The sequence below is a fragment of the Lissotriton helveticus genome, chromosome 12, assembly GCF_964261635.1.
Source record: "Lissotriton helveticus chromosome 12, aLisHel1.1, whole genome shotgun sequence".
Lineage (NCBI taxonomy): Eukaryota > Metazoa > Chordata > Amphibia > Caudata > Salamandridae > Lissotriton > Lissotriton helveticus.
In genome coordinates, this window is record NC_136073.1 from 163,087,631 (window position 1) to 163,099,821 (window position 12,191).

A 12,191-nucleotide genomic window follows, 5' to 3' on the forward strand; every position below is an offset into this window, starting at 1 on the left:
ATGCTGCTGTCTGATTGGTTATGAGGCGTGTTAGTCTCTCCTTATTATGGCCATGTCATTATTTGTACCTTCCCACTGCTACTGGCCCCTTTACTTCGAGTGTTACACAGTATGGTACGTGTTATCTAGACTGTGAGCACTACTTTGTCCCTGCCTTCTCGCCCCTCCCCCTCACTCCGTTGTCCGTGCTCCCCCCGTTGTTCGTGATGCTATGCAATAGGTCTTGTGTAAATGCGAGTCCTATTGCATTGCAAATTCTAGTTTACGATGGAACAACACTCTACTTCTTTCAGCTTTAAAGACCCTCCTTTTGACTCCACAGTAAGAGGTTCTTCCAACAGAAGACTCTGCCCTGGCATATATGCAAATAGACCTGATTCAGGTAGGAAAGTCACAGATTTTAAAGCCAAAAATGTATTTATTCTTGATGTTTGCCTTCTGAAATTGCCTCTACTACAATAGAAGTCGATGGAGAAAATACATTTCTCCAATTTTTTTTCAAAATCTCCCACTTTGCCGTTCGAAAATGTTGACACGTGTGCGCTGGACCTATTGAGAGATACACTTTTTGACACAACCGTATACATTTGCCTCCATGTTGTAAACACTTCGGGGCAGATTTACAACTTCTGGCGCATTTCTGTAAATCAGCAGGGATGCGCCAGAACAAATGCGTCACGTAATCCCCCATTGCGCCTCCACGGAGGCGTTGCATTTACAATGCGGCGCACCATTGTGCAAGGAGGGGCAGATGCGTGACGCATCTTGTGGTGTACGGGCGGCGCATTGCTGGAGTTGCGTCGTCCTGCAATGCACAGGGGCCGCCCATACTTAACGTGGTGCGTCACTCCTTACGCAGGCGTAAGGATTTGATGCAGCAGTGACGTAAAACTGACTCCGTGAAATCTTGTAGATTTCACTGCTCCAGTTTTACTGGACTTTCCTGCGAGGGAACGCCCACCCTGCGACGGGAAACGCCCACATGAAACCTGACGCAGGTTTCATGTGGTGCAGGGCTTTACAACCTGACGCATCTGCCTAGATGCGTCACGTTGTAAATAAGTCGCAACGTGGTGCATGGTTTACGCCGCCGATGCGTCACAAAAGTGATGCAACAGCGGCGTAAAAGTGTCACAAGGAGCTTGTAAATCTGCCCCTTCGTTTTAGGGTGCATTTTCGATCAATAATCACTCCTATAAACCACCCTGAACTAACCCCCCTTCAGCTGAGGACCGATTCATTTCTTTCTTGTAACTCAGTGCTGGACTCTCTGTTTCTCTCGGCTCCGCTGGCACACGGCCAGACGCATGGCTTCGCCTGCTCCCACACTGCGCTTGTTGTTCTCCTGCAGCCGGGCGCTCATTGGCGGAGCGGACTCAGGGCCCCGCCTCCCTGCTGCAGCTCCTCGTGGACCTGTGTCTGCTCCGAATGCCGAGCTCCGATTGGCCTTGCCCGCAGCCAATGAGCGCGCAGGCAGCCCCACACCCGGCCGCACCACGGTACACGTGCAGCAGGCACCTCCAGCCGGTGACATCACCTGCCCGCCTGGGCCAATGGCGGCGCGCGACAGCCTCTTATGCAATGAGCCCGGCACATGTCTGCCACGACGGGCACCGCGGGCAAGAGAGGAGGCGCCCGAGCAGCAGAGTCTCATTCCGATCCTGGCGCTCCCTCTGACAAGACGTGCCAGGATTTACTGCCAGTGACTGCCAAGGGAGGCGAAGTATGCCAGTGGACAGGTAAGAGACTGCGCCCGCTGCCCTGCTCTGCATGTACCCTTCCCCGCTCCCGGTGGACTCTGCCACGGTGGGGCACAGCATCTACCTGGACAGGTGTTCGGGTGCCTCCGTGCACCCATTCCTGCTGCTGTGTCCCACCGCGCCCTCGCCGCCTTCCCCGGTTGTCACCAGTGTCGTTATGTTTTGCATGTATGTGTTTTGAGCCGGGGGAAAGATAACTCAGTGGGCTAATGCATCAACTGTAGAGACGCGTGTTACCGGAAAAATGACAGATTGGAGTCACGTCGGGTCCATGTAACCCTTAAAGTTTTTAAAGTCCATGCATTAAATGTCATCGAGCTCAAGTGCCATTTCTTAGAGTGCCATCAATGCATCGTATGTCCTTGCCGGTGGCGCAAACCACTGAATATTGCAACCGTAAGTCTAGGGTCCCCGCTGCTGGTGTCCTGTCACTGCTGCTTCGGCTGTGCTCTGCCTGGCTGTGGGATAGACAGAGCCCCCCATCTCTTGAGTCCAGTGGACTGGCAGGCATTGGACTGTCTCCAGTGGTTGACAGGTTGTTTATGTTGAGCAGTGCTGCCCATGCCAGCTGCCTGCTTCCTCCATCGCTTTGCGGGGAGTATCACTTCATGGCACTTCAAGCTTTAAGGGTTGGTTGCAGAGGAGATCTGAAAAGGCGAGTTTTGATTATTATTTTTTTTGCACAGCTGGTACTTGGTCTCTGTGAAGTCGGCGGCATTGGGCGTTCATGCCTCTGTGTCTGGCATTGTTGTTATTGAACAAAGCATTCTAGAGTTACCTCCCTGGGCGTCTCTGTTCAGTGCATGAGTGCAGTGCCATTGGTTCCGATGGTGGGCGCACAGGGGAGGCTGCAGACCACCGGAGGCAGATGCACACCTGCCGCTGTACAGGTTGGGGTGGCATGGTTAGGGGGCTGAACCAGATGCCCTGCAGAGGGTAGAAGCAAGCAACTGGGCACGCTGGATGTTGCATTTCATGCTAAGGTTGAACATCAAGCGTCTGTATGGAATTATTATGGGATTGCGAGGGGGCGGGGGGGGGGGGGGGGGGGCTGTACAACCTGGTGCCAAACAGAGGAGGGTTTGCAGAGGAGGCGGCTCTGTAAGTGTGTGATACAAGGGGCAGGGGTGTGCAACATGTGGGGCTGCACATGATTCCACGCTAGAGGGGAGGGGCTGCATAATACTGGGCTGCACTGGAAGGAGGTGCACTGTTCACTCACAGGTTGGCACAGGAAGGTGCTGCACTCGATAGCTCTGTGCCAAGCTTGGCTGCCCCGTAGAGGGCTGTGCACGCGGGGGCCCTGAGGGTGGGGCTGCACGAGGGCTCCCGAGCAGGAGAGGTCTGTGTAGGAGGCTGGTGCAGGGAGATGGACGCACCCATTCAACGTTCATTCCTGTGAGTTCCAGTGATGCAGCCGCTTCCAAGTGACTCTTCTGTTTATCCATCGCCCCCTCGCTCCTGTCCTGGCCCTCTGCCTCGTCCTTCTCTTTCCATGTCTCCCCCCTTCTCCATCTGTTACCTTCCCTTCCTCTCTGCTTTGTGAATGGGCAACCATCTTTCAGCATAGAGAGATGGAGAGGAGGGGGGAACATCCTCGGATAATGCCCGCACCTCTGGACCCGCCCTTTTCCTGAAAAACAAACTCTCCTATAATTACAGTTTCTTTCGGATAATGCCATTTTCTGTAGAAGTAAGCGCCTCTTATCCGATAGCGCCCCCACCCGCAGAGCTGCCGCACCCACTGCGAGATTTGTCGGCGCGGAAGTAAAAAGATGCCCGATTAGACAGTCTGTTTTAGGCAGGTGCCAGATTAGACGGTCTGTCGTAGCCTGATGCCAGATTAGACAGTCTGTCGTAGGCAGATGCCAGATTAGACGGTATGTCGTAGACAGATGCCAGATTAGACGGTCTATCGTAGGCAGATGCCAGATTAGACGGTCTGTTGTAGACAGATGCCAGATTAGACTGTCTGTCGTAGACAGATGCCAGATTAGACGGCCTGTTGTAGACAGATGCTTTATTTGACTGTCTGTCGTAGACAGAATGCCAGATTAGACTCTGTTTGTCGTAGACAGATGCCTGGTTAGACGGTCTGTCGTAGGCAGATGCCAGATTAGACTGTTTTAGACAGATGCTTGATTAGAGGGTCTGTCGTAGGGAGATGCTAGATTAGACGTTCTGCCGTAAACAGATGCTAGATTAGACGGTCTGTCGTAGGCGGATGCTAGATTAGACGTTCTGTCGTAGACAGATGCCTGGTTAGACGGTCTGTCGTAGGCGTATGCTAGATTAGACGGCCTGTCTATGCTTGGTATTCTAAAGGGGTAGTCGTTCTTCGCCATCTTCTGATACTGCCACCCCCCTCCCCCCTGAAGCTTCCCTCTACCTGTAGGATTCTCCCAGCTCCTGATAATGCCTGCACCTGTATACATACATGCCTTCTGTAACGCCACCGCCTGTAGAGCGCCTTCTTCCTCGGTGATGTACCCATCTACAGGTGCGCTCCTCCCCTGAGAAACTTCCTTCGTCTGGAACGTTCCCTGGCTTGGTCATTCTGCCCACCTGTGCGGCTGCATAGACACGAGTGCAGCTCGTGGCGGGATCGGTGCTGTGTGTGAAGTTTGGCTGTATTTTCGGCCTCTTCTGTCATTACATCATACTGCACTGTGAGGAGAAGTGGGAGAGCCAAGAAATTAACAGGGAGCGCCGAGCCGAGCCAACGGTCTGCGCACGAGCCGAGCCCTGAAAATACGTCCTGTTAAAATATGATGAAGTCGCTTCAAAATGTAAAAAAAAAAGTGTATGCTTTAACATGCGGATGCGTTTGAGTGCATATTATTTACTTGCATTGATAATAATTTATAAAAAGTGATAGTTTTAAAACATTAATGTGGGTGTTTTGCACATAGTGATGACAGCGGTGATTTGTGGGCGCATTTGCATGTGGTGGTGGTGAAGCGGAGTGGGTGCATTTGCACGTGATGCTGTATTGCCTCATGCCCCAGTGGGGATGTAATGTAAATAGGTACTTATAAAGCGCGCGGCTCCTCCACAGAGTGGATGGAACAACGTGTGAGATTGGCTCATCATGGTGGCGCTCACCTAGTGTTGGATGGAGTCAGTGTTTTTTTGTGGCGGCAGTGATGGAGCTTGGGTTTGTGTGCACATGGCGGTGGTGGTAGTGGTGCTGGCATTGTCTCATACCACAGTCTGAATGGCGCGCAGTGCTTTGATTGGCTGATGGTGCCATTCACCTAGTGATGCAATCAGTATCTTGTGTTGGATTGGCCCATCTGATAGCCCTGTGAGCTCATAGTATCATTGGTGGTCTCTGACGAGATTTGCTCTGATTGGTGGTGCGATCGGCCTGCTGGTGTCTGGATTAAACTAATATATAGTGTGGCCCTGGGCCACAGCCGGATCAATGTAATCACGTACGTCACGAGAACCTGTAAACAATATAGAATGATGTATTGGTAGTGAACATTCATAGACTATCATGTTTATATGTGCATTTCGTATTTTGTCTTGCTATAAGTGGCAGGGTCTTGTAAAGGGGGAGAAGGGGTGGGGGTCGCAGAGCTCTCCCAGTGCTTATCTTCACGAAAACACGTGGGCGTCGCCTGTGTGTGTTTCAGGTTCTTGGCACATAGGTGCTAAAAGCGCGCTCGAGAGGCGCGTGCCTATCCCGAGCCCCACTTTGCTTCTCGACTGCGCCGCGTTGGGTAATAGGAGCCGAAAATAGGCCCAGCTGTATGTTTTGAGACATACATTATAAATAATCGGTGTAGCTCATTTGGTTGTTATTCGCGCATATATATAGCGCATGAAGCTTTGTTTATCCTTGCCCACGTACAGCCAGGGGTCCTATTTATGAACATATATGGGAGGTAAATCTTGTGGCTATACATCGCACAGGGCTGACTCTTACACATGTGCAGCACACTTTTCATATCTTTGCATGTGTATAGCGCCTAGGGCTACAACACTTGAACATGGTTAGGACTGGTGAACATAGTTTTTACACATATGTAGCACGAGGTTCCTATTGGTCGTATGTAAAGCATGGACCCTTGGACACGCATAGCACATGGGTTCATATAGTTTTTTTTTATTATTCACGTATATAGCACAGAGCTTCTATCATGGATATATATATATATATATATATATATATATATATATATATATATATATATATATATATATATATATATATATATATATATATTCCAGTTTCTGTTTCACCGGTATATCGCCACCACCACAGATACACGGACCACCACGCAGTAGATAGTATTCAGAAGGTAGGTTTATTTTCCTCCAAAGGTCTTATTTCGGAATGACGCGTTTCGGGCACAGGATGCCCTTGATCATATATATATATAATTATAGATAGATAGATATTGATATATATATACATACAGACTGTGAAAATAAATGCAGCCCAATAACACATTGTTTAACACACGTGCCCTAATAAACGGTGTAAACACCCATATTTAGCACGGACCCATGGACATATGGGACATATTTCATAGGTCTTTGTTAAATATGGGTTTTATCATCATAATGCCAGCCTCCAAGCCGCTTTGCAGTTTACCTGTGTCTGGGCTCCTATGATTATCTGGCAACAAGAGAACACAGTATGTGGCAGGATTATGTAATATACGTGTCAAAACAAATCGTGCATCTTTGCCTGGCACAGTAATGTTTTGATCCATTTGAGCTGGAAACAACATCATCAACTCTTCAAATGATGTGGCAAGTGCTGTAAGTCCACGATTGTGAGATAAATGCCAAAACCTCAAAAACACATAATTCCACTGGTCTTTACCATTGAACACTGTTGATAAAAGAATCTATTCATGAAAGTTAAATCCTCATTCTATTCAGTTCCCTTTGTTAGCCGCAGCGGAAGAGAGCAGCTTCGCTGCCCCTTTCACAGAAAGAATGTCTTTTTGTGACAACACAAAGGATGTTTTCTTCTCAGGTTCTATGCTCTTACATAAGTAGTTCCTGTTAGACTGTAGACAGCCTAACCGGTACAGTCTAGTATTTCTCTTACTATTTCCAATGAACATTTCCTTGTTCGAAAACAACACACTTTTAAAGCTAAGTGCCCCATCAGCCTTGTGGTATTTGATGTCACTACAGTGTGTGTGTGTATGTGCATGCCCGCACATAAATCAGCACTGTGTAATATGGCCCAATATTGCCACACAGGGGTTCTTGTGACATTTATAGATCACAAGACAGAAGACTAAGCCATTTATAAATAATATCACCTGAATATAACTGACGACGGGCATATTTTGGCCTTCAAGTATTTTCTGTTTACAGTCTTTCTTACCTAAAGATCAGATATCTCATCAATATGCGGCCCTTCTCTCTGACATTCTTCCCACCCCGCCTGGGGCTCCCCAGACCACCCCCTCACTGTCTGGTGCTGAATCCAACCTGGGGGGCTCAGGCTATTTTTAAAGTCTATCTCCACACCTCTCTTTGTAACCACAGACACAGTCAGATGAAAGGTGCCAGAGAGAAAAAAAGCCTCAAGGGGAACCTTTAAAGCTGGAGGTGTCTGTGCCCTTTCAGGTGCAGCTGACCATTGGAGGCGCAGCGTGAGGTGCTGGCGGTGCGGGGAGGGCGTTATCCACTTCTTGTGGAAACACCTGCTGTGGGACAGTATAGAAGCACATAGTGTGTGATTGTGTGTAGGAACACCTGCTGTGGGACAGTATAGAAGCACATAGTGTGTGATTGTGTGTAGGAACACCTGCTGTGGGACAGTATAGAAGCACATAGTGTGTGATTGTGTGTAGGAACACCTGCTGTGGGACAGTATAGAAGCACATAGTGTGTGATTGTGTGTAGGAACACCTGCTGTAGGGTGGTGTAGGAGCACAGATTGTGTGATTGTGTGTGGAAACACCTGCTGTGGGACAGTATAGAAGCACATGGTGTGTGATTGTGTGTGGAAACACCTGCTGTGGGACAGTATAGAAGCACATAGTTATTGTTATTGTTATTGTTATTGTGGTTTGATATCGCGCCTAATCACCTGCAGGTCTCTAAGCGCTTGGAAAGATGGTAACAGACAATAACTTGGCAAGGTGGAAGCTGAGGCCGTAGCTAGATTATACTGTGCTCATGCTTTTACTGAACAGTAGTGTTTTTAGGCTCTTTCTAAATCGTAATAGATTCCCTTCCCCACGCAGCACCCCAGGCAGCCCATTGCTGCCGAGATGAACGCTAGTGAGGGCGTGGTCGTCTTGTTGTGGTGGTATGAGCTCAGTTCGATGGTGGGCTGGGTGGCACATCATGTTCGGGACGAGCTATTCCATTAGAAGCCAGCTGGGTAGGTGTCCCTGAGGGAAATGAGAATACAACCTGTTGGGAGGATCCAACATCTCCCTCATTTTCCCCAGGGTTGATATAACCAGACTTCCCCGTGGTCCCTGGCACTCTCTGTTGGACATAGGATCGACAGAACATGCCCTCCTAGGACAGCGCTTAATATACCATCGAACTCACTTCGACAAGAGCGCCAGCATGAGGCAAGTTGAGAGCGTGTCTGCACGGCTCCCTGGTGGACTCCTAAGTGACGGCAGCTCTGCTTGGCCTTGTCCGCGGGTAGGAGCGTGCCAGCCCTGCCTGTTCTCTTCATTAGCGATGGGCGACGGGGAGCCTCCTGCAGCCCGCATTAAACAGGTTCATGGCTTGAGGAGCAGGCGTTCACATCTGTCAAGGGTGTTTCCTGGAAGGCGGCCTCTGGCTCTAAAGCTTGTCCCTAGGTCACCTGCTCCCTCCCAGAGAGAATGGTTTAGCACCTCCGTCCTCTTATCCTTCACCTGCCTCCACCTTGGCTTCCATTCTTCTCTAGCTCTCTTCAGTGGGACCCAGGATACACAGTTCTCCCTGTAGTGCCTTTCCTTCCTCCCCAGCATCCATAGCATGTTGAATTTTGCAGTTCCCCTCTTGGGATTTTTAAGTTCCCCAGCTCTCTCCGTGACGTTTGTTCACTAGCTCCCGCCATGTCTTCTCTTGAGCACCAGCTCTCCCATGCGTTCATTGTCGAGTAGAACCATTCATGGCTTCTGATGCTCAACAACTCTCTTCCTGGCATCCTTTGCTCACTAGCCCCATCATGGCTTTTGTTGCCCTCCAGTTTTTCCTGCCATCCATGGACCACCAGTCACCTTCATAGCTTCTGTTGCCCACTAGCTGTTTTACTAGCCCCATCATGGCTTCTGTTGTCCACCAGTTTTTTCTGCCACCCATACATCACCAGCCCCCTTTATAGCTTCTGTTGCCCACTAGTTGTTTGACTAGCCACCTCCATGACTTTTGTTGTCCATAATCTACATTGTTTCGGCTGTTGTACAGCGGTACGTTGAATCTGCTGTTGTACAACGCTACTTTGAGTCTGCTGTTGTACTGTGCGACATTGTTTCCGCTGTTGTACAGTGTTACATTGATTCTACTGTTGTACAATGCTACGTTGATTCTACTGTTGTACAGTGCTACATTGTTTCTGCTGTTGTACAGTGCTACATTGTTTCTGCACAGGGAGCCCTTACTTGGTGGGAGGGGGAGAACGATGGGGATCACATCCAGGGAAGAAGACCCAAGCGGCGGTCCGTGCTGTTAACGGCAGTGAGGCCGGGTAAGGGTAAGGGGGGATTTTGTGGGACAATGCTGGGGGAAAATAATTATTTATCTAATTTTCCCTCTGCATCGTCCCTCGAAATCACCCCCCCCCCCCTTACCCGGCTTCATCAATGTTACCGGCACAGACCGCGGCTGCCTGGAGACATGGATGCCCCTGGCCAGCCGGGCATTCACCATTCAAAGTTAATGTCAAGACTTCCACTAGCTTTCAGCGTGTGCTTGTTATTGGCAGGACGTGCTCAAGCCCATGTAGTTACAGAATGGGTTCCCCTGTGTTTTGCTTGCCTCATGGTTGTATGTTGTGAAGTGATCCTGGTGGTGGGCATTAGGTGGTGAGACCCCATGTGAAGCTCTCAGCATGTGCCCCTGTTAATAAGCGATATGGATTAACTCTGTCCGGCTCCATCCAAGTGCAATAGAAGCCAGTTTTCTGCTATGGGTGGGGTTTCCCTTTAGCCCCTGCATGCCAGGCCTGCGGCTTTGTTTCAGCTGGACATAAGTCTCATCTTTTGCTCTTTTTCTCCTTCCTTCCTTCTCTCGCCCCTTTATTCGAAACTGCAGGTTGTTCTTTTGATCTGCCTTGACTGGATGAGACCCACTGTCCCCATCTCTACGTTTCTCAGATTGGGGGAGCAGCAGGTTCTAGGGTGGGGTGGTCTGTCTTCTCTTTCCACCTGCTGATGACTCTTGCTTAAGCCGTATCGGTTCCTTTTCCAGGTGCGTTTCTTACAGTACCCATTTCTTCTGGGACAAGGATGCCATAAACTGGTACCGGCTCAAATAAGTTATGAGTACCAGCTGCGAGACGGGAAGCACCCTTGCTGAACGCGCGGGACATTTTGAAGTCACCAACGGGAGTACAGGCGCCACGAGTAGTGCACGCCGCCCACGACCAACCCGGGAGGTGGTGGTAGAGCAGCAGAGCCAGTCCAATGATGACACTGATGCCAATAGCAATGGGTCGAGTGGCAACGAGTCCAACGGCCACGAGTCCAATGGCAACGAGTCCAACGGTGCGGAATCGCGGGGACGGGACTCCCGCTCCTCCCACAGTAGCACGAGTGGCAACGGCAAGGACTCAGCCCTCCTGGAGACGACCGAGAGCAATAAGAGGTAAGAAAACAGCATTCTATTAAAATTAGTATGAGGTAAGTCTATTGGTCACCTCTAAGCCATGAGCCTTAGAACTAAGTCAGCAATTTAACATCCTGTCATTACCCGGCAATCTCTCAAACTGTTAGATGGCCTTTAGAATGGTAAGATTTGAGTGGGGGTCTGCACTTTGTGAGACAGAGCAAGGGCTGTCATGCAATGACCTGCAAGGGCCTTAAATTACCCAGGAGTGGCCGGAGTTCCCATTGTGGCTGTGGGGTCTGCTACTGGTAATGTCTGGACATGGAGATGGGGGTTGTCAGATGACCTTCACTAAGTGGGGACAGCATGGTTATGTAGCTGTGTAGAATTCCTATAGGATATAAGAAGAGAAACACTGTCCAAGGAGTAGTGCGCTTAACTCGGGGTGCATGCATCTCATGTGTGGCAGAGAAGGGCACTGTACGAGGGGCTCCACTTGGCCGCTGCCTTTTCATTCGAGTTTCCAATTGGCTGGACTTGGACTCTCCTCATTTCTCAATTTGCTCACATTTTTCTCTTTCTGCTTCCTGAGCATTCACTTCCCTTGTTTCCGTCTCTCCTCCCACTCAGTTCTTCCAGGGATAGATTCTGTTCTCTTGAGTTGATTTTGTAAAGTCTACTTCTGTCTTTCCCATGAGCTCTCAGTCACTTTGCTGAAGTTTCCGACTCTTTTTTTTTTCTGCAGCACCAACTCTCAGAGTCCATCTCCTCCGAGCAGCTCCATTGCCTACAGCCTGCTGAGTGCCAGCTCGGAGCAGGACAACCCCTCCACCAGCGGTTGCAGGTATGTGCATGCCCCGCCTTCTGTCCCAGTCAAGATGGCAGTGCCCCTGGCACCACAAGCCTGACTGACTCTCTGTCTCCTTCTCTCTGTCCTCCTGCAGCAGCGATCAGTCTGCCCGTGAGAAGACCCAGAAGGAGCTGATGAAGGCCCTCAAGGAGCTCAAGATCCGGCTACCATCCGAGAAGCGTGGCAAGGGCAAGTCGGGCACGCTTGCCACCCTGCAGTATGCGCTGTCCTGTGTTAAGCAAGTCCGAGGTGAGTTTGAGCTCCCGCCTTGAGGCCCCTGGGATTTCACCCCCTCAAAATTCTTTATGAAGAGAGAATAAGAGTTTTTAAATATTGAATAACGAATAGTTGGTCATAAACACACTTATGTGTCGCCCTCAACCAGGGCAGCCATATACTTTGTATCCGTCAGATTGCAGAACCTCAGTCTTGACACCTCATACTCCTTAATACTCTGGTACTTGGTGTCACATGCAGATTTTCCAGAGTACAGTTTTGGCACTGTAAGGCTAGTGTGCCCTGAAGGCCCAATCATTTCAGAGCAGTGCCCTGTCCTACAAGAACTAGAGATCTCATAGGCGTGGTTGCATGATGTCAGGCTGGCTCTTTAAACTCCCTGCCGCCCTACTGCTTGCTTGAGAAAACACACCCACCAGAAACAAATTCTGTCATTTCCACCCCCCCCCCGATCAACTCATGTGCCACCACCAGCTGACCATTCAAACTGGAAGCGGAGAGATCTGCTTTCTCCATCCTTGTAGATTGAGAGAACAGGTTCTGGTTTCTGTTTATGGTCGAGTGTGAGGTGTGTAGGCACTTTCGTCTGAAAA

General features: G+C 49.8%; 1 protein-coding gene across 2 annotated transcripts in view; it reads left to right on the forward strand.

The window, feature by feature from the left end:
* Positions 1-1,563: 1,563 nt before the first annotated feature.
* PER1 (period circadian regulator 1) overlaps positions 1,564-12,191 on the forward strand; it is a 35,325-nt gene continuing 24,697 nt past the window's right edge. For both annotated transcript variants that reach the window (XM_078670789.1, XM_078670790.1), the window contains exons 1-4: positions 1,564-1,739; positions 10,155-10,550; positions 11,257-11,355; positions 11,456-11,610. In XM_078670789.1, coding sequence (XP_078526915.1) covers positions 10,225-10,550; positions 11,257-11,355; positions 11,456-11,610 — 580 coding nt within the window. In that variant the 5' untranslated portion in view covers positions 1,564-1,739; positions 10,155-10,224. The remainder of the gene's footprint in view (positions 1,740-10,154; positions 10,551-11,256; positions 11,356-11,455; positions 11,611-12,191) is intronic.